We start from the raw sequence: 26,637 nt of genomic DNA on the forward strand, positions 1-26,637 counted from the left end.
TCATGCTACAGGATTGTTTTCCCTCGTTTCTCCTAAGAAATCATAGGCCAGCTCTGAGATATCAAAGGCTTTGTGGGTATTTTCTGATGACAGCAGGGACTGGAGTGCACCATCATTCTCTCGGCTCTTTCTCAAGAAGTCAGCGATCACCCTCCAGCGAGAGGCTTCAGATTCCTCCTCAGCCCACTTGTAGCTGGGGAGGAAAGTGGACTGGAGGAGAGGGAAGACAGAGTCGTGGTACACCAGGACAAACAGAGACTTCAGAAATTCTCGATCTCTCTGTGAAGAAGAAAATATTTGAAAGCATTTCCATGAAAATGTGCAGCACTGTCAAGCACTTCTTAAGGAGTATTCTACAAAGGAAAAACAAACCCAAACCACTCAACTAGCCCTCAGTTCGCAGGTTAACAACAGGAGGAGACCTGACCTTAAACATGGACCTCAAACTCAGCACCAGAACTACACTGCATAAACCATAGATCAGCAGATCTGCTCTCCTACCCACCTACTCTTCCCAGCGACAAAAAGCAGTGATATGCAGCCAAACCTGCAGATGCTGCCACATCTGAGCAGAGGACACTTGTGATGCTTATCTTGCCAGTCACAACAGCTTTCACACACCCCCCTGGGGTTTCTCTGCTTTTCTGCAGAGAAAGTCTGAACAAGTCACCCAAAAGCATCATGAGCTTCACAGGACACAAAGATTCCCCTCACCATCCTCCTACCTGATTTTCAGATAAAATCTCTCACTGCAGTCTGCCTGCGGCAGCATTACTCTGTAGTCTGATACATTAAAAAACATATCTTGAAGATAAATTTCTTTTCAACTTACTACAACCCTTCTCCCCCTCCACCCTGGTGACCTATGCTGAAGCAGCCTGAACTACCAGATTTGCTCTTGGCCCTACCTGTGATCTTGTAAAAGATGGTTAATTTAGGTTGGGTGAATAGAGGAAACAGCACACCAGAAAGTCTAAATAAAAAGAGCTAATGCCACTCTTTTATTAATATCTAAGCATTTAATATTTTAATATTAATTCAACTAGTCCTAATGACAGCTCCCTCATACTCCCTGGTTACATTTGTAGTCACACCCGTTTGAAATAAAAGTCATTTTGTTAGAGACAGTGGAAACCCTTAGACCTCTGATACACCAAACACCTCAAAACCTCCCCGATTTTGAAATCATTTTGGTTCAAGCCTTCACAAAACTAGAAGATATCTTTGCACTTTCTCACTGCTTTGCATGAAGTGGCTTGTACTGCCAATATTACCACAAAACAGTCACCTCATGGGGGTATTCGTATTTATTCCCCAAAACACCAGTGTATGAAGGCTTTCCCCTAGAGTACACGATGGGACAGTTTGCTAGGGCCCCTGGGGGAGCAAACGCATTCTCCCCGCCTTGGAGGCCCAAGCCCCACTCATTTCTCTAGTGCCTTAGGCAGAGAGCTGCAACAATCCCATGCTTCTCGCAGCACGCAGGAGGCAGGGCCATTCTGCAGGTGCTGTTATTTCACATTTTGAGAGGACATTCTCCGTGTGGAGAGAATTATATTTTGACATGTAAAGGCCTGTTTGCAAAACCTAGGGTCTAAGAATCAGCCTGGTCAATTAGCAAGTACTGAAAGACCCTGACCACTTCAAACAAGCAAGATTTGTATGCCTCATTTTCCAAACACACCAGAAGACACCCTTCCATGCAAGGAAGACAAACACAGAGCACAGCCTCCTGGAAAACTCACTGACCACTGAAGCTCTGCCAGGAACGCCAGCAATATGACTGGCATCGGCACCTCTTTGCTACCCCTGGGAAGATGAACAATTCACATCTCAGCAAAGGATTTAGCAGCTGAATGTCATAAAAGCATGCAAGAAGAAGTAAGAATTAGCTGTCGTGCCAGGCAGCAATCCTGCCATGGGAGTGGCACATGACAAATCAGGTAAAACTGGATGGTTCTGGGATACTGAGGAGTTATTAATTCTCTGAGCAGATCAGCTTACATTTTGGATGAATGGTCTTGAAAAAGCTGCTCTGATTCAATGGCGGTTTGTTTTGTTTGCATAAATGGAGAGATCTCTTTGCGTATCTATTTATTCAGTAGCACCCGCGACGAATGAAATAACCTTATGTTGCTCCCAAGAAGCAAAGTGCCTGGGATCGACACCCAGCACCTTGCTCATTCAGTTATCTATAGCTTCTCTCTGTAGGGAGGACAGGAGACAGCACAAGACACAGCTAAGCCTGGTGACATGGCCTGTTCAGTTTGTCTGCAGCTGTCTACATGCCAAAATGGGAGACTACTGACATCAGGAGACTGCAGAATTTGGAAGAGGACTGGATGGAGCTCAGAGGTTGGAGGAGGAAATACTGTTTTGCAGACAAACGCAGCCCCTTTTATACCAGTGGCAAGTTTTCACCAGCCCAGTGTTGCGAGCACATCATGAGAGAGAGCCACATTGGGGTACAAACCTACCACATCATCCCCATTAACAACTGTATAAAAACACTGAGAATAAAAGTTTTAAGTTAATTTCATAGTCCTCCTAGTTTGCTGTTGCAAATATAGTAAGAAATGTTTATTTAGCATATCTACATTTTCTAAATTTATGGTGAGAGGAACAGTTAACTAGCAATAACACTGAAATAAAACTAGCTTGAATTAGATCTAATATATGCCAAGAAAAAGCAGTAATTTGTTACCTTCTCTGATCTCTTCAGATTTCTTTCTCTATCTGCCCAAGCACTCTGAAACAAAATAAAAAATATACAATATATAAAATCTGACTGAGATTGCAGAGATCTAGAGAAGTTCCATTGTTACCTGCAGAAATCTCTTACTGCATCTCCACAGGAGTTTAAGCCCCTCTTGCAGTCCTGCTTTCCTTATATTCCCCATTCCTCCCTGGTGCTAGTTTAGTTAATTTAAGCAAACAGCCATTCCACTAAATTTTACAAATGCAAGGACTTTCAATTATTTTTTGAATGAAAATATGAGATTTTCAATTATCAGAGCCATTTAAACAAAATCAAGAGATCCACTTTACAGAAAAATCAATCACAGCTGAGGTTGATTCCTTCCACCCTACAAGCATGGGAAAACACAGCACAACCCCAAAGACTGACAAGTTTCAACAGCAGTATCCTTTGGGCAGAAATAAATCAGCTGTTGTTGTCTGCCTGAAAGGGACTGCCCTGTACGTAAGTGAGCACTGTTCTGCAGCTGCCGGTCGGATCCAAGTCAGCTCCTACCTGTCAGGAAAGCAGCACTGCCATAGGAACGGACAAACATTCAGGCACCTAGTCCATGGGCTCCCTTTTGAATGTGCTCAAGCAGTCTCTTGCAATTTGGAGGGGCTAAGGCACAAGAGATCTTCATGTACTTGAAATTAGTACAGCTTTTCTGCTGTTTGGCTTTTCCATTTATCTTTTCACGGGCTAAATAAAAAAGCTCAAATTTTGCAAACTACCTGGAAATGTAGACACATGGGCTGTAACTGAACACTACGTAGATAACATACCCGCAGTGCGTCCATCAGGTCTGGCTGATCCATGAGTTGAGGGAATGTTGCTAAAATAGGATTACAGATTAAATCTGGAACAGAAAACAAACACATTTAAGGCTAAGGAAGAAACAGGATGGTTCCAAAACAGAAGACCATCTCTGCCTAGGAGCAATCCCCTCCCTGAATATTTCAAAGCGAAAATTAGCTGTCACAGTGCCCTAGAGCAGCAGAGGAGGTAGATGAGCTCTCTAGCAACCTCATTCTCCAACAAGAGCTTTCTACAGCAAACTCCGAAGAGCTGAGACACGGTTAACCAGAGAGAGAAGAGATGCACCAAAAAAACAAGTGCTGGTTTATTAGGAGAAGCCAGCAAGGAAGAGCCCTTACTGATTTAACCCAAGGAGAGATTAAGGTGTGCTTTCCTCATTGCTGCACCTGTCTTTTTTATAAACATCTGAAATTGTGATGCCTGGTTTGGATGTTATGAATAAACACATGTTCATTCTACCTTAATCTGGCTTGTGTTGTGTGTGATCCTGAGATAACTGGATAACAATCGCTTTTTCAGAACAGGGCAGGCATTTTAATTTGCCTATTTTTAAAGAGTTTTAAAAGTTTTTAAATAGGAGCAGCAATTTTCATTTGTTACATCACAGAAAATTGCTACCAGAACAATCTTTGAAATGTAAAGCCTTTAAAACATTTCATACCGAGACAACCCAAACGGAAGCAATTTACTTCCAAGGGAGGTCACCAGCCTGATTTAGTGTCCTACGTTATAAAGATCAAATAACTATAGAGGATCTCAACTGGCCTTGAAACACCATCATTTTCTGTTTCTCAGTGATGAGTTTAATAAATACAGCATAAATTCATTAAAGGGTCTGACTTTCAGATACCGAATATTCAGGGCGTATATTAAAGTTCAGGAAAATCAGGAAGAGAGTTAAGTTCTGAGCATCTTTGAAAGATGAACCTTTAATTCCGATGCCTCAGTATGGTATTGTATTGATTGTAGGTTAAAAAGCTTAGCAAGCACACATGCATAATTCAGTCTGGAGAAGAGACAGAGAAAGCACAAGAAAATTATTTTGCAGTATCAATATAAATTCATCTGTAGTACAGTTAAGAAATATATATTTTTTTCTGTATTTCAAGTGTGATTTTAAAATAAAGACTACAAACTATTACAATTCTGCTGAAGGAAAAATATGGAAGGAATGAGACTTCCAAAATAAGAGCAAGACAGAGTTCTAAAAGCAGAGCTCTTACACTTCTCTCTTCCCACTGCATCAGCCAATAAGTAAATTAACAAATAAAAAGAATAAAAGAGAGTGACTTCACCTCAGTGACAGAAACATCTGCCTAATCCTTCCTATAACACACAAGAACAAACATCCACTAGAAACGAGTGAGTAAACCTGTGAGCATGTCTAATCTCTCATTGCACAGGTGATGAGAAGGAAACATTTCTCTTCCAAACAATTTTACCTTTTCTTTATTTATTAAGACAAAAATAAAATGTCTTTGCCTGTCCACTTGGGCTTTTTGGGGTGAAGGGGCGTTTCACTGAAGACACTTCATTCATACTTGACAGAAAACAAAAATATTCTTGTGGTTTCTGCAGCCTGCTGTGTGAACTGATGCCAAATAAGGCAACGCATTAGGTGTGAGTTGAAATATTACTAGTTTGAAAGGCAAACATACCGAGAGGGGTATTAACAGCAAGAAACTGTTTTCTTTTACTAACAGGGACAACAGCTTTCAACTTGCTCCCACAGCACCTGCAGACTGAAAGCTTAAAACACTGAAATCCTCTACGGAGGAAGCGTGACTTCCCAACCATGCAGGACAGGTGGTCAACCCCAGCACTAGCAGGTAACAACATCTGAAGAGTACCCCATATCAACGAGAGTTGCTCCTGCAGACCCCTGCTTAATCCTACAAAAGGAAGATTCTGGATAGAGCAATTCTCTTTGAGAGACCGATCTTACTACTGAGCTCATCCCTACAACACCAGTGCAATTCTTACCTGCACTTTGCATGTTTATTCTGTCTTTCAGGAGTGCATCACTAAGTATTTGTCGATAAAATATCAAGAGATGGATGTAGCACATACTGCCAATTAATGTTTCTGGTAGCAAACTATTGGGAAAAATAAAAAAACACACAGTTGAGATTTTTATTCAAAACTGCTCCAGCAAAGCACTGTTCTCCAAAACTTGAGAATGATGACAGGTTTGTGGGGACACCTGTATTAGCTCATATTGGTGTCTCCACAAATCTATTAACTTCTGAGGGCATACATTGATGCAGCTGTAACAGCCAGACTCCTGCTGTTGCTATTTTTAATTTTATCTAGTTTAAAGCTTTTTGCTTGTTTTCAACAGAATATTCTAAGCCTCAAACAGAGATCAAATGTAATATGCAGCTGACACAACCCTCATATTTTCTATAGCCAGTATTCCAGGGAAGGGGAACACTTCAGACCTCTGAGATCATTCTAGGCTGAACTGTGTTTTGATTTTACAGCAGCACATAAATATACTTACTTCAGGATGTCTTTTGACTGCGTGCTTAATGACCTCAGTTTTACTAGAAGCACAGGCTGCTTCTTGAGTGTTATAAGCTGTTGAAGAACACTACTGCCTGCTTAAGAAACAAACACCCAGGATGAAATTAGTCATTTTGAAAGAACATTAATAACTGTATTACAAGAATGAACATTTAAATATGGTAAAAGATGTTTTTTTTTTTTTTCTGAAACTGTAATGGTTTAAGGATTGTCTAAAACTCAGGAGGAATTGAATGCCTGATTTTTTTTCTTTATTTTCCACCTGTATCAACATTTGGTCTAACTAAAACTACCTGGGACTAAGGAGTCCAACTTGCTCTCCACTTGCTTGCTCAAACTCCTCTCTGCAACTGTCACCTCTTCAGGCAAGCTGGTTATCTGTTTTTGCTGAGCTCTTTCCACCTGGCTCAATTCCCTGCTGTAGTTCACAGCATCACCTGTAATCCCTGCCCCCTGCTGTGCCAGGTGCTGTGGGACAGTGACAGACACACCTTGCCCTTGCTACGGAACTCTTTAGACCAATATTACTGCTGAATCTTGTAGCATCACTCCACAGCCAAGAAGTGTTCAGTGCAATTAAAGAAATACCCGAATACATTTATCAGAAATAATCCTCAACTTGCAAACACCGTAAATTACAGAAACATTAGCACCAACAGACAGTTCTAAATCTGAGCAGCCCTAACAATCAACTCTCTCTCATGCAAATCAAGAACACCAAACAACACCAGGCTGTGTTGACTGCATGCTAATAAGAGCCCTGTCTGAGCTCTGCATTTTGTGAATTAGGTATAATACGCATCATTTTATTTATGAAATGTTTAGGAGAAACCAAACCTCTTCTTGATATTGATGGGTCTACCTCAACGCCTCTTTCATAGGGAGTACCACCATTTAATGGCAGCTCATACATCCTGTGAGGGAAGAGCAGCGTGGTTAGAATAAAACAACACATGGATACATGAGACCAACACGACTGCTCTCTGAGAAAGCGAGAAACCTGCTATCTCAAAGAAAAACCTGACACAATGCTTGAGGTTTTGGCTAGTACTTTATGTGAAATGAGTACACCTAAATACTAAGTACCCAAACCTCTAATGATAAATTGGAAGCTTGTATTACATTGGGGAAACTAGCCAATTATTTGAAAAGAAATTAGCAACAACGATTCCTTTCCACATGATTCCAACATTTTTCTTGTATGAAATTTAGCAGCTGCTTCACTGAAATGTTTTTGAGGAATCATGGCTAAAGTATCATGAAAATTTTCAATGCTGAAGAATAATGTAAGCCCAGTTCTGTCAAAATTAAGTCACTGTTGAAGTAAGCATGCAGTTTCACTCTCTAGAGTAGAATTAAAAAGGATGTTATCACCTTCAACTTTTTAAATGTTTTTATTTCATATAATAAGGGTGTTTTCATATAAAAGGGGAGTTATTTAGACTTTTATTTAATTCAGACATTTCTATAGTTTTTAGAGTCCATTGAAGAACATTTTTAAACGCAGGCTAACTTGCAACATTTCAAATTCAAATGTTGAGTCCAGGGAGCACACTTTAGAGGAATGCACATTGGGTGTGGAAGTGGGATCAACATTCGCACTGGAAGACCCAGTACAACCTGCATATTAGACTGGATTACACCTGTCCATATCAATACCTGCCCATACTAAACGCAAACTTTACTCATAGCTTAAAATGTATCTATATACATACATAAATACAGAGAGAGAAAAAAAAAACAAACACATAATAAACTTACTTGGAAGGAACAGGCATTCCATCAGAAGTAAAAAGCTTCTGAAATGCCCAGCCACAGCTTAGCTCTCCTCGTTCACCTGTTGACTAGAAAATAAAAGAGGAAGGTAAACTTGAGCAGCTAAACCAGGATGAGTAACCGATCAAAAACAAATATTTAGAATAATCCCATAAAAATTATAAAATGGTAAAAGCCCCAAATTCATGGTAAGCAAACGCTGACTATACTACATTTAAGATAAACATATGTATATCAAACATTAGAAAGCTTTATTCCCAGGCACTGGGAAATGGAGCTGACCCTGTGTGCCAACCCATCCATTTCCAGGTATGTCCCAGGTCTGCTGCATGATCCTGAGGGTACCACTGCACCTTCCAGGATCTCAGCTTGAACAAATACAAAGTGAGGGCAGAGACAGTTACTTTCTTTTTAAGTGGTCTGATGGATGAAGCAGAAATAAAACCCAAACCCACAAATAACAGGTAGGAACTTGCACGTACTCCAGCCTTCATGCAACCTTAATCTCTAAACAGAAGCTGACAACCTGACGTCCTGACTACTCGAATTAGCATGCGGAGGGCCATTACGTCTGATTAGGTCTCTGTGAACCGTCACTCACCAGCATGTAGTTCATTGCCAGGACTTGCATGGTCCAGTTTCCTACAGATTCAAAATCTACTTATCCCCTTTTGCAACAATTCTGCATTCCTACTATGCTATCAGCACGTCTTTCTCCCCTCCACATTGCCACAGGGACACTTCTACCCCAGGTTCCTACAGGTGTTAATGAAAGAGAAAATACAGCAAGACCCCTACGGTAAGTTCTCTAAGTTTTCAGATTTCTGTTTTTCAGAATTTTCCCAAGTTCTGCCCACCATTTAATACCCTGCTTGCTAACAATTGTCATTACCACATTTTCCATCTTTCCCTTGATTTACTTGACTGCCAAAGCTTATCTGAGCAAGACGGTGACAGTAATGAAAAAGGCAGCAAGACTTGAGTCAATCCTGTAGACAAAGCAGCTAAAATCTTTCAGAACAGGAGCTCTTCCAAAAAGCCACCGTTTCCTCCAAATACTAGTGTTTCTTATCCCTCTTTTTATTACCATAGTTCTTACAGGGAAAAGTGCTTTACCATCTATTGTATCACCAACCATTGTACTTTAAGAAGCATATCCTGGTTGGATGGAAGGATGCATCTCTATCAACAGTGTTCAAAATATTTAAACAGTTAACTTTTTCATTTCCAAACTACATAGCACAAACTTCACTCCCAGATGCCAAAATGAAGACAATCATGGAATAAGCTAGAAAAAAATTCACCTAAATTTCCACTTGGATCTCAAAATTCACAGCTGAGATACTACAGCTTACAACTGAACACCGGACAGCTGATTCACTTTAGAAATGTGCTGGGAATGATTTATTCTGTAACTGTATACACTTACATTGCGAATATAAGTGATGCCAAGTTCAAATAAGAAACCAGTGTCTGAAGATGGAGAATTAGACCTGACAAAACAGTCACCATCCAGCAAGCTGGGTAAAATGCCTGTTACCTAATACAGAGGGGGGAAAAAACAGTGAATGTACATATTAAAACAAAAACCCTCTGATTTCTAAAGGCAATTGAACACATCACTCATTTACGTAAGAACTCAGACACGATCCCACTGCATATAAGAGAAAATGAGAAGTAGAGAACCAGTTCCATTTGAAACCATTGTTCTGTTTATTCTTTATCTTGTCACAAACCACAGCTATGTTGCCAAGGTACATTTTCTGTGATGACAAGATATTAGAGAACCTTAGAAGTCAAAAAGGAATTAATTCTCTGTGAAAACACAGCAACAACTGGGGTAAAACATGGTAACAGTACTGCTGTGAACGTGGTTCTGCACAACACCTGAAACATGGGACAAGGCATGTGCTCTTTTTTATTTTCTGCCCGTTTATTTTGGTTGCAATATATATTATTTCAACAAGAATATCAGAAGTAACAGACTGTTAAATAAGAAGCTGTAAATAGACACCGTAAATAGTTAGTGGCTATATGACTTCCTGAGTGAGATACCTACCCTTGGAGAAAAGGTCCACATTTGGGGATTTTTAGGTTGCCATGTGGCTCTCACTGTATGAATGTTACTCAATACCTAAAACATGACAGTGGGGAAAAATGCTAAGACAAGTTTTTCTGCATATCTACACAGCTTTAAGAAACTGCAGTATTATCTAAGATTAATCCAACACTCCACACGCAGCACAGGTAAAAGCACACTTGCTTTTCAAATTTATCAGACAGTTTCAGTTTAAAAGACTACAGCGGAAGGCAGAATCATCAGCAGCACTTTCCAACCATTCCTGCTTCCTATGTACCAGTATCAGTCCCTTTGCCTCCAAGAGCATTCGGCAGAAGGAAAACTACCAGACCGTCGGCACCAGATTATTTATAAAAAACTGCTCTACACTCACACAAAGGCACAGAGGAACAATGGCAGGTGGGAAAATCCGTGTGTGACCCTGACCCAGCTACTCCCAGGCCCATCACAGGGGAGAAATGAGCCCAGACAAGGCTCACCTCCACAAACGTGAAGGGCAAAGAGACACAATGGCAGGTGGGGGAACCGAAATTATGGATGCAGAGAAATGGAGCCCCAGACAGCCCTGGGAGGGGCTGGGGCGGGGAGCTGGGTGTGATGCTCCTGAAGATGAGTCACCAGGAGCGGTGCTGGATCGCCTGACAGACTGAGAAGGATTGCTGCTTAAGGCTATGAGACTGCAGCACACAGGCAAGAACGTTTGGGGACTGCACATGACTTACTAGGGGATGTTCAGGGGAGGAACCAAAGGCAGAAAGAGGGGGGGACCAGGGTGGTTTGTGGAGCAAGAAGGGTGGGAAAATAGAGGGATAAGGGGATAAAAGGGTGTGTTTGTGAGCTAGCTGGTATGCATGTCTGGCCATGCCCTGCACCTGATCGGTGCAGTTTGTCCTGTCTTCTCATCAAACTCTATTTCTAACTCTTTATTTTCTTTGTGAATGGGCTTTCTATTCTGCATGCATGTGTATGGAGGTCTAAGTGCCAGCAAACAGAGGCAGGCCACGTGCTGCAGGGAGCTTATGTCTGTGGTGACTGCTGCTGGTGAGGGGGACGGTATGTACTTCAGTGTGCAACTGCACATATCAAGCCAGACTAACTGGCGAGTCGGTTAAGCACCTTGGTATGTCTCCGAGACAATTGGAGGAGTTGGCTGCTGGAGGGACTAGAGCATCATGTACACCTTATCGAGACCTTTTTTGGTCATCAAACAGCCACTCACCCGATTCCCATCAAATAGACAGAGTCGGACATGTCTACTGAGAACCTGTATACTGCCTGCTAGGAGAGGAATCATTTTGCAGCTACATAAAGTCACAACCAGGGATACTCGAGTTGGTCTAGGCTGGATCTGAAACACAGAAAACAGAAGAAGGATTAAATCTAGAGGTTCCTCCTGCATGTGGTTATCATTTTGCGTTTATTTACTGAGAAGATTGACTGTAGTACTCGCTGGACTGGATTCTTTGACCCACAAAGCTCATGCAGTATTAGCAGCAGCAGGAACATTCCTTCATAAGCCTTTACACCTCTCCTAAGGAGAGTGCTACAAATAACTCAGTGACAGGTGGAAGGTCCTATCAGAAAGGAATGCTGTCATGGAGTTCTTCCCCGAGTATTTCAAGTCTTGGTGGCAATTACAATTTTGAGCTGCTTTTCCGACAATAATTTATAAATAGGTGTTCTAAAAATGGTGTAAATCAAGGCATAATCATTAGCCAAAATGAAAGAAGAAAAATGAAACTGGAGGTTTCACTGTGACTAGTAGAAGTTCATGGTTTAAGAATTCAGACTAATCACTCATGCAGATTTGTTTTACCCCAAACAAGGAAGGAACCACAAGCTTAAGATGAAACATGACTCAAGAAATACCCAACATAGCACCTTGTATTGATTGTTTTTTTATTATTTGTTTTTGTTTGCTTTTTTTTTGCTTATCAGAGAGCAGGTTGTAGTAACATCTAACTTCCTAAGGAGTCTAGATTGACACTGAAGAAATCTATCATCTATTTCACAGCAATATTTACCCACCAATATGAAGCATTTTTTAAAGGTTGCTAGTGATTCATATCTACAGATGCTGTCATTTCTCTTGAACCAAAAGCTTCATAGCTTTCTCCCCAGTAATACCTACAGTATTTTTTTCGGAGTCCCACACCAAGTCTTTGAAAGCCAGCTGGGATGGAGTAAGTTCAGGCTGTAAGAAGTAACTTGCTCTAAAGTGATTACCTACAATAAATGAAATTTAAAAACAAAGAAAAATCTTAAAAAGTTTTTTTTTTATGATCTTTATTGCCACAAAATGAAAGATACACAAAAATCAGAGGTGTCTAAGGTTCACTGGAATATTTGACTGGTCCTAACAAAACTATGGAAGTATCTACTACAAGTACCCTCCAAAAGGGGCAAAACTATTTGTAAAAGTGTTCTGTAGTATTTCAGCACTGCAATTTAATTAACAAAAAGAGCTACTGACTGGAGACAGTTTGAAATGAAAAGATGAAGAAAATATGAGATGTGTAGTATCATTGGAATTCTCTTCACAGAATATCTCTGAGAAAAAGGGAGGAAGTCTATGAAAAAAAATCTGTAACTGTCACCAGGAATAGTCTTCCAAACAGGAAAAACTTTGAGATCATCAGGAAATTTGTCATTGCCTTCATGGGGCCATGATTCCACTCAGATAAATTAAAACTTATTTGATAAAAGAAAAAAAAAAAAAAAAAAAACTTTTTCTACATTATTTGACTGGTCAAATATATACTCTGTGCAGATTATGTATACCTTGTACCAATTATCATAAAGCAATACTGATTTTAGTCCAACAGGCTAGTTACTGGGATAAGAAACTCTCCAAGGACACTTGCAAATTCTGCACTGCAATCGCTATGAGAAAACCTTACCTTCTTCTAAGAGCTGGAAAAGTGTGGAGAGACGGAATCCTGCAGGAACTGCTCCCATAGTTGCCAATACCTCTACTGTATCATTCTATTAAAAAAAAAAAAAAAAGATATTAACATTCCTACTATTTAACAGCTAATTCAGTCCTAATTTACAGCTCTCACACAAACAATATCAGGAGCTGAGGCATCCATCACCTCTTCTAATCTGAAATTAGCTTGGCACAACACCAGGAATGACTTTCACTTTGTTTTGTGTATGACCCCAGACAGACCAATTTTGTTAAATCCCCCCTTCCATTTCAACGCAGCAGCAGAGTAGCCAGTTAACAAAGAAAATCACAACCTTGAAAAAGAAATGTAGCATGACTATGGCAAAACAACAAAAGCCACTTCAGCTGCATCTTCATTCAGACACACAGACTGTGCTGCAGCCTATTTCTAAAGCAGTAGGGAACCTTACCATTTCTTGCTACCAAAAACAAACTAGAGATGTTAATTAAAAACTTTGGTCTCTACTATGATACATTGTGCTTAGTAAAAGACAAATCTTGTCTACAAATTAATTAACGTTATGGTAGATGAAATTGCTATCTAAGAGATACGCCTACCTCTGTGATAGCTTTTCTCACAGCGCTCCAGTGAGAATCTGTTCTGGAAGAAAAATAATGTTCTTCTTTTATAATATTCTTGTGTGGACAAAAGTTTAAACACTGAATACAGATTTGCCTTTAAATACCAGCAGCTTAATCAGCATATCTGAAATAAGAATAACAATATGCTTCCAGCTACTAGTGTCTCATAAGCTGAAATATGACTCATTACATGAGCTAGTCATACTTTGATTTTGAGGAAAATAAATAAATAAATACATACATAAACAATCCCAAAGCAAAAGTCACAAACAAACCTACTAAAGTAGAAGTGTGTTGGCAAATTAAAATTTGTCGAATCTACAGAAAAAATAAATAAATCAAGTGGCTGCTGTACTGAAAAGAAAGAAGCAGTTAAAAAGAACCAAATACATCTGTCAGGTATTTTCTCTGCAGGAGATGTATTGCCATATCTAAGGAAGAGCAGGATGAACAATTTTACACTTACTTGCTGTTGCATATTCTACTTACCTTTTTTTAATTTCAGTTCCATCTGCTGTTTCATCCACCACTTCTATGTGTTCATCACTTTCCTCTTGGCTTTCCCCATCTTTGTTATGGACCTGTAAATCAGATTCAGAAAGGGCAAGGGCTTGCTTTCTTCACAGTTCTGTTCTTAAAAATGTTTTCTCCAACTACAGCATGTGTACATAGTTTAGAAGAGAAGATTTTCTGTCTGTCGTGACCTATTACTCCAGAGCACTGTAACTACAAAACACTGCTCTCAGTTCTGCAGCCACAGCAAGAGATTGGAGTATTCCTACAGGAGAACACTAAGCAAGAGAATGGTTTTGCAAAGCAGATTCTTTAAGAGGAGCAATACATTGGTATCGTGAAGTAAAAAGTTCTCTACCCAACATACTCTCTGTTCTGAAAAGCCTTGTTCCACAGTGGGAAGCTCAGACTCAATTGAGCCAAACTATGTACCCACATTTAAAGGTTAATTAATGTCAAATTACAAAATACTCCAACTGACATTTCATATGAATCGTGAAAAGCATGCATGGCTCTGTAGCAGCTGGGAACCTTCAGAGCTGACTGTTAGCAGCAAAAGTCTCTAACTTTCACATTCAGCAAACCTCTCTGCAAAAATCATGTCACATCTCCATATGGCATCAAAATACTGCTTTTGATAGCTATCTGCGTACACATGCATACAAACATGGCGTTATTCACAAACAACTGACTAAAAGCTGCTGTGTGTGCCCATTGTGTTATGATAAATTTCATGCAGCTATATTATCATTAACATACATAAAATAACAGAGGTGAGACTAGAATGGAAGAAGTTTGCAGCACACTAACCGCAAGATAGGTTTTAGGCACGAGGCCTCTCTCCCCTTTTGAGTTTTCAGCTAGCCACCAGCCATCCGCCTTCTTATCATGTATAAGCAGGACTTCACCCTTCTTTGCCGTGAGGAGAGATGGAGACAAAAGACAACGAAATATTTCAAAATGACGCCAGGAGCAATTTGAATAACAATTCCAATTTCCCCTGTAACACAGGTCACAGAGACCACAGCTACAGACTCGGCTGCTACAGAAGGTGGCAAGAGGACACTGGACTCCAGTACGCCAAATGTACATTAGGAAAAGCCATTTTCCCCAGAATCCTGCTAAGAACTGACTGAATCCCAGAAGCATAGAATTTAATTATTGTTATTGCTTAATACAGAATGATCTGCAGTAGCAACGTGGCAAAAACTTTTGCAGAGACATATTTACCTTAAACGTGAGATCACCCTCCTGCTGCGCATTAAAGTTTCCAACTGCAATACATTCTTTAACACTGGGATCATCCAACAGTTTATCCTCATCATCTGTTTCTTCACTGTCTTCTTCCTCACTACTTTCTCCATCGTCATCATCACTCTCATCCTCTTCTTTGTCTTCATCTGCTCTTTGAGGATCTTTTTGATGTCCCTCACTCCTACCCAAAATACATCAAACTTTTTTTGTTTTGTTTTCATTTTACCAAACCTTCTTGACATTGCTGTAGAAGCCTTGCAACGTGGGCTTCTTTGCAAGGATGTTACCCAGATACAGAATTTTAATTCCTGTGTTTTACTTTCTGGCCTGATCTGAAAAAGCTCTCAGTGGTATTTCATCCCCAAGCATACAGACCACAGCACACCCTCTCCTCTCAACAGCTACGTTATCATTAACCACCACTTTCAGAAAATTCCAGTGACTCCTTTTTTCAGTTAAAACAAGCCCCAGAAGAGCTGGCCCTTCAGCAGGTTTTTTTTGTTTGTTTTTTAAACTAAATTTTAAGATAATAGAGGGGATAAGGCTACAATTTTTCAGGGTCCCTTCCAGTCCCACATGTACAAGTCTATTAAAGTGCAGATTGTATTTGTTCATTTGGGCTACTTACACTGTGTCATTTGTAGCTGCGTTCTCCTGATCCAAGACACGACCAAGTTTCTGCAGCTGTTGAGACAGCTTTAGCAATAGCTTCTCCTCTTCTTCTTTCCTCTGAGTATAATTCCCCACAGGCGCAGGCTCATCAACCTGAGAAAGAATACAACAAATTGCTCAAGGTAATCCAAGTTCAAGTTCTCCTACAAAGAAGATTTTCCAGACATGTATTGTAAGTTTTCACTTTCCAGGGCTGCCATCACTCCCAGTTTAGTGACATCTTTCTTGCCTTTGACAAGGCATTGCTTTGAGAAACATTTTAGAATGTATTGGGTTGATAAAGATTTTTCTGTACATAATAAAGCACAGAAAATATGTTTTTAAATAATATAAATGGATCTCACAAATCCTGATCAGAGGTTACGCAGTGCTAGGCACTGCTTTTGTCCTGAGGCATCTAAAGCTGAAGGAGGTTGGTGTTCTCTAAATATTCACTGCAATGCACTTTGGAGAAAATTATTAACAAACTTCTCTCTATACCTACTTTTTTCAAATTATGAAGAGCATCCGTATTTTCATCCACCAATTTCTGCAGCTGCATGCATCTGCATTGAAAGCAAGACAGACAGATGGTGTTTTCTTAAAACTCTGGTAGACAGGACACCTAACTCATGCTAAATCACCGAAACTTGTAAATTTAGATACCCATGCCTTCACACTGCTGTACGCACACACAGCTTTACAAATATTAATACAAGCGCAAATGGCACTTCACAAACCAGGAATTTAGTGATTCCTTAGAGGAGGTGTTTTAACAAATCTTAAAAGGAATAAGCATCAATAAAAGATCTGGAACAGAGGGAGAAAACAAGATCATCACCTGGCTCTGACAAGTTCTCGATGACAATCAAACATTCACACAAGAATTCTGGAAGAGCTAAGGGATGAGACAGCTTAACTGCTTATTACCCATGATGTACGAGCTTCCACTTAAACTACCTCAAACTCTGAAGACTGGAAAGCATCCTGGGGGCAGCTGAGTGAAAAGGGACAGAGATCTGTACAGTCATGAGAAAAACGAAAAGGCAGAGAGGGAGCCAGCTGCTCCTTCTGATGCAAAGATGAGGGGGAATGGAGTGACTCCGCCAGGGGCTTTGCTCTGGGCAACCAGGAGAGGGCTTTTTCCATAACGCAGTTAAGGTACGCAACTCCTTGCCACTGAGCACTGCTAAAAACGTTACTTCACAAAAGTATGTTGCAAATCCATAGGAAAAATAAATAAATAATCTAAACACAGCCACGACTGCTGAATGCAAGGGCACGACCGAGGCCACACTTGAGCTGACCGGGACTGTGTTTGATGTCGCACGCCAAGCCCCGCAGCGGGCAAACCGCTGGCCAAGGGCGGATGGCGGCAACCGCCGGGGGGCCGCGGCTGAGGGCAGGGCTGGGGCAGGGCTCACGCGGCACGGCGCGGCACGGCCTCACCTCCGCCTCAGGGCCTGCCGCTGCCCGCCGCTCGCGGCCGCGTTCTCGGCCCGCAGCGCCTCCACCTGCAACACATGAGAGGCGCCGTGAGCGGGGCCCCGGTCCCGGCGCCGCTCCCGGTGCCGGTGCCGCCCCCGGTACCTGGTCCCGCAGGTGCCGGCTCCGCCGCTGCACCCGCTGCAGAGGGCCCCGCGCCCGCCGCCCCGACATGGTTGCTAGGCAACGGGTGCGGCGGCGCGGGCGGATGAAGCCACTTCCGGGAGCGCGGCACGCCGGGAGATGTAGGCGCGGGGCTGCGTGCCGCCCCAGGCAGTGCCGGGGCCCCAGGGCCTTTCACGGTCACGGAACGGCTCCGGCTGGCGGGGGCCTCAAAGCCCGGCCGGCTCCGGGCCCGGCCGTGGCAGGGGCACCTCCCGCCAGGCCAGGCTGCCCCCAGCCCCGTGCAACCTCGCCTCGGGCACTGCCGGGGATGGGGCAGCCACAGCGCCCCTGGGCAGCCCGCGCCGGGCGTCGCCACCCTGAGGCGAGGATTTCCTCCTCCCGTCTAGGCTGAACCTCCCTCCTTTACTTCAAGACCTTTCCGCCTTGTCCCGTCGTTCTCTACCCGAACGAAGAGCCCCTCTCCATCTTTACGAGCCCCCCCAGGCCCTGGCAGGCCGCGCCGAGGTACCCCCGAGCCTTGTCTTCTCCAAGCTGGGCAGCCCCAGCTCCCTCGGCCCCCCCAAGAGAGGTGCTCTCACGCGTGTTGTTTCACAGCGAGACCCGGCGTTTGGCGCGCGCAGCCTCACAGCGCGTTCTGGCACACGAGAGCAATAAACGCACCTAGGGAACGCCACGCCGAGGTTATTTTCTCATCGCTTTATCAGCAGCACTTGCGCAGGGCAGGGCAGCGTGCACCAGCCGCAGGCCTGGGCACCGCGAAGCAAGACAAGCGCCGGCAGCGCTGAAACACGGCGGTGCGCACAGAGCCATCGCCCCTCACGGACCCCCGCTCGGTGTTACTCCCTCCCACCAGTCCGTCGCAGCGAAGGCCCCTTCCCGGCTGCCAGTGCCGGCGCCCCGCAGCGCTCTCCGTCTCCACCAGCTCCAACGCGGCCTCCGCGACTCCTCCGAGTCCTTTTGTCGCCGCTTGTCCCCCGCAGAGCCCCGCAGCAAGGCGACGCCGTCGCACGATGCAGAGCCGCGTTCACCGCCGCCATCACGCCGGGACGACGGGGCCGGCCCCCGGCCTCCAGCCCCGGCTCAGGCCGCCTCCAGCTGCTCCCGGGCGGCGTCGAGGCGGCGCTGGAGGCGCTGCTGGCGCCAGCGGAGGAAGCGGCGCCGGGCCCGGCCGGCCTGCCAGCCCACCAGCACGCCGGCGGCGAAGGCGGCCAGCAGCGCCCAGCGCACAGCCCGCGGCCGCAGCGCCTCCAGGCCCATGGGCGCTGAGGGGACGGGGAGAGGCTGGGGGCGGCCCCAGCTCCTCCTCCTCTTCCTCCTCCTCCTCCCGCTTCCGCCGGCGGGGCGGTGCCGTTAAAAGCGGCGGGGCCGTCAGGGGTCAGCGTCTCCCTCGCCATGGCAGAGGCTGCCTCAGAGGTAGTGGCTGGGGCCTCCCCGCTGGGGCCGGGGGTGGTGAGGGGGCTCTCTCTGCGGGTCCCTTTAGGCCTCCAGCACCCACCGGCCTGTGCGTTTCCCCCTCCCACAGGAGCTCCTGCTGGCGGCAGCGTTTGTCTCCGATGCGCAGTACAACAGAAATATTCCCTTCAAGACCTCCCCGGAGGCGGTCAGGTAAGGGCAGCCCGAGCTGGGATGGGGGAGCCGGCCCCAGCAGGTCTGAGGGGTGGTGTCTGGGCTGCCCCACAGCCCTGGGGCTGGGCACTGAGAAGTCAGGCTGGGTGGGATACAACGAACTGGAGTCAGGCTGAAACGTGTGTGTTAAATGCAGCTCAATGCGCCTTATCCTAAGGATGAGGAAGAAAATAAAATCTTTCCTTTGCTTGAGGTTAAAACCAAAACACTCTACAAAGCACTGCAGCTTCAGTCTTCAGAGATAACGAGAATGAGAAGCCCGGCCCTCATTTGCATGTGGGGGATGGCACAGGGTGGCTGTATGGGGTGTAAGTGGTGGGGTTTTGGTAGCAGGGTGACCTGGGTGGGAGAAGAGCCCTGTGTGAACTGGTTTGGCCATGTGCAACAGCAACACCAACCTGCTGCATGCCTGTGGTGTCTCTGCTAGGTTGCTTCTCAGTAAGGGCAGTGGCTGCTTGGGGCAGAAGTAATTAGAAGCTTGTTAATTGTCAATTAGGTGAATTAAGTTCTCTGAGTCAAGACTATTTTGCCTGCAGCAGTGACTCTCTTCTCTTTGTGCTGCTGGTTCAACTTCAGTCAGAGGTGACTTTTCCTTCAGGCTTGCACTACTGTAGGCAGATTTTGTGTGTAAAACTAAGGGAAGGTTGCCAGTACAGAAGGGAAAGGTGCTACAACAGGTTGCCCACAAAGCTAAGTGTGAGCACTAATGACTCCTGTAGTCCTCCCCACAAAACCTTTCCCTTTTACTTTGTTCTCCTGTCTTAGTTAATGAAGCTTCTGGAGTTCTCGTACTGTCCAAGTATGTTAATTGTTTTACAAGGTGATGTTTTGATGTTATCTTTAATGGATGTATGTCATCCATATCATCACTTGCCCTGTAGCTTTTATCTGTGGTTGTTAGTAGGCAGATGAGGTGATTATTTGGCAATGTTGGCAGCATTTATGTTAGCAGAGAAACTGTATGCTCTCTCTGTAGATCTGCTCTGCATCTGCTTGAAGGAGCCACTATTGCGTAGTGTTGTGTGGAGCCTCCTGTGGGAAACTTAGAGCTGGATGTGTTCATGGTTAATGCTAGCATTCACCAGAGGCTTTACTGCTGAAGGGGACAATACTTCTTGACTTATGTATAAAAAAAAAAAAAAACAAAAACAAGAGGCTTACTCTGTCAAAAACTTCTAAATGATTCCCCGTTCTACACATGCTACTGCTACCCTTCTTCATGACTGTTTGGGAAATTTCTGCTGCTCTTCCAAGATACATTTGCTAAGCCCATGGGTATGTGCACTGGAGCTTTTACTTATGGTGCCACTGCCTTCTTTCTACAGGCTTTATTATCTCTATAACCACTGGATTATGCGAACAGCCACCTATTTCTTCATCTTTCTCAACCTGTCCCTTGCAGTGTTTGAAGAACCTGCTGTGTATCCTCTCCCTTTCCTGGTGAGTTTCCAGACAGCATAGAAGCAGTAATGCAGCTACTGTTGTGTTGCTCGGCAGAGCAAGCAAGGGTTTCTTGCTTGAAACAAGTTGTCAAGGCGTCAGGAGTTGATGGCTGCTCATCATTCTGTTAATACTGGATGTGCTGGATTGGGAACCCAAAAAAAAGGCCTGGAAACTAGATAGGGACTATGGCAGTTATCATAGACATTAGCAATTGCTGGTGTGACTGCAGGCAAAGTCATGTTGCTTTTCTGCATCTTGGAGAGTAGTACCAGCCTTCTAAGTGACCCAGGTGGAGTTCTTGCATCTTGCAACAGAAGTGGAGTGTTGCAGGAGAAAAAAGGCAGTCCTAAGAGCAGCCTTTATTTGTTCCACACTGGTATTTGTGGCTGTGCTCCTTGAGTCCTAACCCAATACAAATCCACTGACTTTAACTTGCATGTAGCAGGAAACTTTAGAAAAGGAAGCCTAAAACTATTGCTTAGTGTTGCATATGTGAGCCTGTAAAACAGCCAGCAGCAAAACCCACTGAAAAAAACTCTTGTATTGACTGCTTTTTTTTCTTTGCCTGAGCATCCTTATCTGTGTGAAGAGGGCTAGCACTGCTCTTGGTTGTCCTGACCTGGGTCCCTTCTCTCTCTGCAGGCCACTTCTTTGGTTGAGGTGTTGTGCCTTCTGGTGTTCTTTGGCCGACTGACACACTTTGCAAAAATCACCCCTCGTAACGTATTTTGGAAGGATACCAAGAATATCTGCATCATGGTTGCAATCCTGGTAAGTTAGGTCTAGGGAGCCATGAGGGTTGGGGTGGGTGATGTAGAGCTGGTTTTTTTCCTTCTGTTGCTTTCTTGGGGTCTGATGCACCAAGGCTTTACAAAAGCCATGGCCAAATCAACCAGCAGCTCAGCCTGTTCCCACAAACCTGTTGTGTGCGTGTATCCTGTACCAGCTAACCCAATTGTCTTTCTTCTAGATGCACTTCCAGCATTGTTTCTGTGAATTTTCCTCTTTCTTCTGCAGCTGTCTCTGACTGACTTGGCCATATATGGGGCCCTCAGGATATACAACATAAAGAGCATTCGATGGTCAAGAATTGCAAGGCCCATTTTCCTGATCAACTTTGCAGAGAGTCGCCAGGTAAGGAGTGGGTCTGGTGGGAAGAACTCCTACTCTTAGGCAGCCTGCTGCTTTCTGAGATCCAGGGGATTCAGTAGAATGTTTTGGGGGCAGAGGTGGCAGAATTTAGACTCTTCTGAGTGAGTTCCTCTCAAAGGTGGCCTGGAACAAGAATGTGAGATGGGGAAAAAAGGGTCTGTTCAGTGATGCAGCTTGAGTGTAGTGCAAAGTACCACAAGGCTTCTTGTACCTGTGGACTGGGTCACTTATACTGGGGACTCTGTACAGACTTGAGGCTGAAACTAGAGCTTCTTGCCATATGTGGTGATGTCATGATTTAGGGAAAATTGTGCTTAATAAAGAGCAACACTGCACTGAGAAGGAATAGGCTTTCTTTTAAGATCAGTCTACAGGCTAGGATTCCTCCAGCCTGTATGGAGGAGAAGTCTCTGCTTGCAAGCAGTTAGATGCTATTCTGTGGAGGAATGAACATGAGCAGCACTGTGGACAAGAAAACTTTCTCCCTGAGTCTGGGGCTAGCTTGCTTTTATTTCTGGAAGTCACGTAGGCAAACAAGCACAAGTGTTGTGCTGTTCTCAAAACTGAACTTGTAGTTCGGATGGATGGTTTGGACTCTGATCCCTCCTGTCACGGGGAGATCTTTGCCCTGCTGCCTGAGACGTTCTGGTCCTGACTTGCAAATAAATAAACTACTGTGGTGTGAGGCCTGCTGGAGGAAGCAGTTGAACACTCGGTCTTAGAGCATGTTTGGTAGCCTGGAGGAGCAGACTTTTTTGTCCCTGACCAGTACCTTGGAGCAAGAGCACTGTAGCAGTGCCACAGGGTTCACTGTCCCCTGCCTAGCTGAGTGCAAATGGTTTGTGAAGTGGGGAAATGAGGAGGAAAGCCCCTGGTAATCCTGCACAGGTTTTAGCAGAACAGAGCTGGCACATCTGGGACAATCTGTCCTGCCAGGCAACAAAGAAAACCTGTGACCTACTGTGCTTGCCTGTCCCTGCATAGGTGTTATGTTCTGATGTGATGATGAGGGGGGAAAAATGGGTACTGCTTTGCCTCTAAACACTTCCCTTCTCCCTGACAGATTCGGAGAGCCTTCCGAAGCATCCGCAATACGTTACCAGAGATCACCTATGTCTTTTTGCTCTTCATGTTTAGCCTTCTCATGTTCTCCCTCATGGCCTTGAAGCTGTTTGGTGAGAGGTGTGAATGCTTTTTTTGTTGTTGTTCAGAGTTGGGTGGAAAGAATGGGTGTGATCCTCTTGAGCAGGGAGGGTTCTGGCAACTCCATTTGATTACTGGTAAATAGAAATACTTGTAGCTCCTGTGGTGGCATTTGTGATCTCTGTGCTTAACTTCAGGTTGTTGTTTTCCTCCTAGGAACCTCCAGACAGCAGAAGGCTTGCCATATTTCAGAAACTACCTAGAAATTGTGTTTGACCTCTATGTGTTGGTGACAACAGCAAACAGCCCAGATGTCATGTATGTATGCTTTGCTTGCAATCTTTGTTGTGAGCGCTGGTGTCCTGCTCCTAGTGGTGGAAAAACTGAAACTGTGTAAAGCACCACGTAGAGCTGTGATCAGTGTCCACAACAGCTGTCATCACTTACTGTGCTCATCTGTGGGGAGAAAGGAGAAGTCTCTGTGCCTTTCTTTCACCTGTGAAAAACTCTTCTGGTTCTGCTGTGATACTCTTCTCAGCTTCCTATACCCCTGGCACCTGGTAGCCAAGAAGTCTCTTGATACAACAGCTAAGCCTTTAAACTGCTTGCTTATTATTCTGAACATTGTCTTTTGTGCATCCTGTCAGTGTCTCAGGTTAGAACAGTACTGTTCTGCACATCAAGGGCTTTCAGCATGGCAACAGGGCTTTGATTTTTCCAGTCTGCAGCGATCTCATGAATTGTTAGCCCTCTGTTTTATAAATATGCTCTGAACCAGAATCTGAGTCTGGGAGGACCTTTTAGAAAAGGTGAAGTGAAAGTAATGCTTTCCAGAAGACCCAGTAGCTGATCAAAGCTTAAACCTGAGGGACAAGTGCCCCAGCTCTTTGATTAAAATCTTTTTCTAAAAAGAAGTATGCTGTAGTGATCGGATGACTCTTCTCTCTCAATATTTGTAGGGATGTGTGTGCAGACTTTAACTTGCACAGCTGTGTTAAACTTGCAGGAGGCTTGGGTTTTTGATCCTCATTTGTTCTAATTGGGTTCCCGTTGCAGTCTGTACTGTGAAGGAGCCATCGGGAAAGATGGGGTTGGGGGTGGAGTGGTACACATTTCAGTGCTGGAGATGTACTGAACAGAACAGGGATGTTAAGGGGAACCACAGGTATTCGAATACCAAAACATGTGGCCCTCCTGGGGTAAGCAGAAGGGGAGGTCTGAATGCAATGAAGGCACCTGAGGCCAGTAACTCACCAGCTTATGACTGAGATTTCACCTCAAGACTCTTACTTTTAAACTTACCCATACTGACAGAAGCTTAAACTCTGCTTTCTTTTCTGCATCCCTTCAAACAGGGAGTGATTCCACACAGGATGCAGACCTAGTGGAAGAAGCGTTTTCTTTAACTCAGTGCATAGTGTTAGGGTTCCCCCCCCCCCCCCCGGTTGGGTGTTATCTGGCCAAGTTTGATCTTGCTATCTAAAACAGTATTTCAAAAAATCATCTGGAAGATGTCTCTTATTGTCCTGTTTGTCTGCTCAGCAAGTAATAATCTCCCTCTCCTTTAGGATGCCAGCGTTTGACTTCAGCTCATGGTATGCCCTGTTCTTCATTGCCTTTGTCATTGTCAACACTTACATCTTCATGTCGCTCTTCCTGGCTGTTGTGTATAACAACTACAAAAAACACCTGAAGGTAATGTGTGAAGGGGTGAATTGTGATTGGCAATTGCCTGCTGTTTTATATAATCTTGCATAGAGGCATCTGGCCTTCCCTTGGAATTCTTCTGCAAAATGTGGAGGAGGTGAACAGCTTCTAGCCTGTATTGGTGCTCTGTAAATGAAAAGCACAAGTTCACCTTTCCATACCATGGGTATTACTGCAAGTTCTAATATTATTTAACAATGAAATAAGCAATGCTGGTGTATCTCCAGTAAGCTGCAACAGGTAGGAAGCATGTGTGTTATTGTTTTTATAGGGTTAGTTCTAGAAATAATGCTGTTTCTATGCAGTAGACTGTTTTCAGTTGGCTTTAAGTGCACAGCATGCTTTTTGTGCCACTACATTTGCTCTTAAAGCAAGGGAGGCTGAAGTAAATGGGGACTTTCTTCTTCTACAGTAACTGAGTAGGTGCAGCTTGGTACTTGCAATGGAAGGGTGAGAGGTACAAATTCCTGGGTGCTCTTTTGAGGGGATTGGATCTCCTTCACAGGAAGCAGTCTTCTAGGTCTTCCTAGAGGCTACAGTGTCCCAAGGGTATGAGGTTCTTTAGCCTGCTTATGATCATATGCAGAAGAGGATCTCAATCCCTAATGTCACAGCATTGACTTATGGATGGCAAGTATGTGTGGACACATCCTCTCCGCTTCTGTGACCTGCGGGCTTGCAGATCCTGTGGTCTTTGATAGACACCCTCCCCCCATCTCCTTCCTGTTAGATACTGTCCTTTGTCTTCCCTTCCGTTTTTCAATGCATCTCCCAGTAACAAGCAATCTAGCGATCCCTCCAGAGTGCTGTGTGGAAGGCTCGTGGTTGCCTGTTAAAGAGCATTTCTCATCACCCCATTGACTGTGCTGTGCCTAGCGTCTAGCATCACCCTGAATTTGTTCCTCTGAGTCTCTTACATCCTTGTACCAGGGAAATAAGATTATTAATAAAGAAGGGGGCAGGGTGACTGCAGCTTCCTGAATGCTGACATTCTCTCTAGAATGAGATCCGTAAGCTTGCTTACATGAAGCACCGCAAGATGATAGAGGCCTTCAACCTCCTGAAGGAAGAGGAGGGAGCACAGCCTGTGGTTAGAGAAGCCCGGTGGAAGCAGCTTGTCAAGCTGGTGGCTCCTGATATCAGCAACTCCCACCGAGAGTTGCTCCTACGCATCTCAGATGATGAGCAGAAGGGTTTCATAGGTGAGCAGTGGGGCCTGCTGTGCTCAGGGACTGGGAAGGAGCCTGGGGTCAGGAGCCTGCTGATTTAAGGGTTCTGGCACTAGACTTATGGTGTGTAATGGTCCAAGAGGGACTCTAGTCCCCTCGTCCTGCTTCCCTCTCCGGATTCTCAAGCCCTGAGAGGCTGGTCTTTCTGCCTGTGCTGTGTCCTGTGGGCAGCTCTTCATGGCCACTTGAAATCAGGCCAAGCTCACTATGGAGAAGGGTGCCTCCTGTTCTCAGCACAGGACGAATATATCCTCCCTTTTTATTGGATTCATCCAAGCAATGTGGCTTCCCGCACATTCCTCTGGAGTCTGTTTCTGCTAGAGACAGAATATTGGGAGAGATGGGTCAGTCTCATGCTAGATCATGTCCACAGTGATTATTAAAGGTTTGTGCTGGCTGCTGGCCTTGCTTTGACCAATTGCTGCAACTTAAGTGGATGTAGGTTTGCCAGACGCTGCCTTTCACTAATGACAGTGGACTGATGTGTAGTGCTGTCCTTTACTGCAGATAAGAAGTCCTTTGTGCAGCTAGCAGATCTCCTCAACATCCAGGTGATTACGCTGAAAATACGCAGCCATCCGCTGGGACAATGGATGCCTCGTGTATATAAGTCAGCAGTGAGTCAATTCCTGCGCAGTATGGTTAGGCACAGGTAAGCCTGGGTTGGTGGAGCAAGCAGCTCTTCACACGTGAAACAGAGTGGTGGTGTTGCAAGTAAATGTTCGTCTGGGTGTCCTGCTGAGAAGTGTAAACAGTATTCAAACAGTGGGGGTTCTGTGTTCAGAAATGTTCTGTGGACCAACTGCTCTTAGTCTACCCTCACCAGTTTGGCGAAAGT

The 26,637-nt window shown here is 44.4% G+C and overlaps 3 protein-coding genes across 10 annotated transcripts in view; 1 reads left to right on the top strand and 2 right to left on the bottom strand.

The window, feature by feature from the left end:
* On the bottom strand, nt 1-18,324 carry NPHP1 (nephrocystin 1). Of its 8 annotated transcripts, none has more exons than XM_048078966.2 (20): nt 17,479-18,141; nt 17,338-17,402; nt 16,394-16,454; nt 15,866-16,002; nt 15,214-15,418; nt 14,794-14,892; nt 13,960-14,051; nt 13,447-13,489; nt 12,839-12,923; nt 12,070-12,164; nt 11,158-11,286; nt 9,918-9,992; nt 9,288-9,398; nt 7,844-7,926; nt 6,920-6,996; nt 6,060-6,159; nt 5,540-5,652; nt 3,523-3,596; nt 2,705-2,749; nt 1-279 (listed from the first exon to the last, which is right to left on the bottom strand). In XM_048078966.2, the coding sequence occupies exons 1-20, from the start codon at nt 17,545-17,547 to the stop codon at nt 1-3; spliced, it is 2,037 nt and encodes a 678-aa protein (XP_047934923.2). In that variant the 5' UTR covers nt 17,548-18,141. The 8 variants fall into 8 exon arrangements, 7 of the variants coding, with proteins under 7 accessions (XP_047934923.2, XP_047934922.2, XP_047934921.2 ...); XM_048078965.2 differs by having other exon boundaries at nt 6,060-6,156; nt 14,794-14,895; nt 17,479-18,140; XM_048078964.2 differs by having other exon boundaries at nt 14,794-14,895; nt 17,479-18,139.
* MTLN (mitoregulin) lies at nt 18,181-18,813 on the bottom strand. The gene has a single exon (XM_048078969.2). The coding sequence runs from the start codon at nt 18,754-18,756 to the stop codon at nt 18,580-18,582; it is 177 nt and encodes a 58-aa protein (XP_047934926.1). The 5' UTR covers nt 18,757-18,813; the 3' UTR covers nt 18,181-18,579.
* Nucleotides 18,782-26,637, top strand: part of LOC106042308 (uncharacterized) — a 13,989-nt gene continuing 6,133 nt past the window's right edge. The window contains exons 1-10 of the mRNA XM_048078963.2: nt 18,782-18,912; nt 19,022-19,104; nt 20,451-20,565; nt 21,211-21,339; nt 21,586-21,702; nt 22,784-22,902; nt 23,080-23,181; nt 24,432-24,558; nt 25,571-25,772; nt 26,307-26,451. Coding sequence (XP_047934920.1) covers nt 18,892-18,912; nt 19,022-19,104; nt 20,451-20,565; nt 21,211-21,339; nt 21,586-21,702; nt 22,784-22,902; nt 23,080-23,181; nt 24,432-24,558; nt 25,571-25,772; nt 26,307-26,451 — 1,160 coding nt within the window. The 5' untranslated portion in view covers nt 18,782-18,891. The remainder of the gene's footprint in view (nt 18,913-19,021; nt 19,105-20,450; nt 20,566-21,210; nt 21,340-21,585; nt 21,703-22,783; nt 22,903-23,079; nt 23,182-24,431; nt 24,559-25,570; nt 25,773-26,306; nt 26,452-26,637) is intronic.

The sequence above is a fragment of the Anser cygnoides genome, chromosome 3 (assembly GCF_040182565.1).
Source record: "Anser cygnoides isolate HZ-2024a breed goose chromosome 3, Taihu_goose_T2T_genome, whole genome shotgun sequence".
NCBI classification, from domain to species: Eukaryota; Metazoa; Chordata; class Aves; order Anseriformes; family Anatidae; genus Anser; species Anser cygnoides.

What these genes read in the sequence shown, in the direction of transcription:
- NPHP1 (XM_048078964.2), bottom strand. Translation starts at nt 17,547, where the DNA reads ATGTCGGGGCGGCGGGCGCGGGGCCCTCTGCAGCGGGTGCAGCGGCGG. An exon ending in GGAACTGAAATTAAAAAAAG is followed by an intron (nt 13,490 to 13,959) that starts GTAAGTAGAATA and finishes TTTTTCTTCCAG; the next exon opens with AACAGATTCTCACTGGAGCG. An exon ending in GGGACTCCGAAAAAAATACT is followed by an intron (nt 11,287 to 12,069) that starts GTAGGTATTACT and finishes TCTGTGTTTCAG; the next exon opens with ATCCAGCCTAGACCAACTCG.
- MTLN (XM_048078969.2), bottom strand. Translation starts at nt 18,756, where the DNA reads ATGGGCCTGGAGGCGCTGCGGCCGCGGGCTGTGCGCTGGGCGCTGCTG.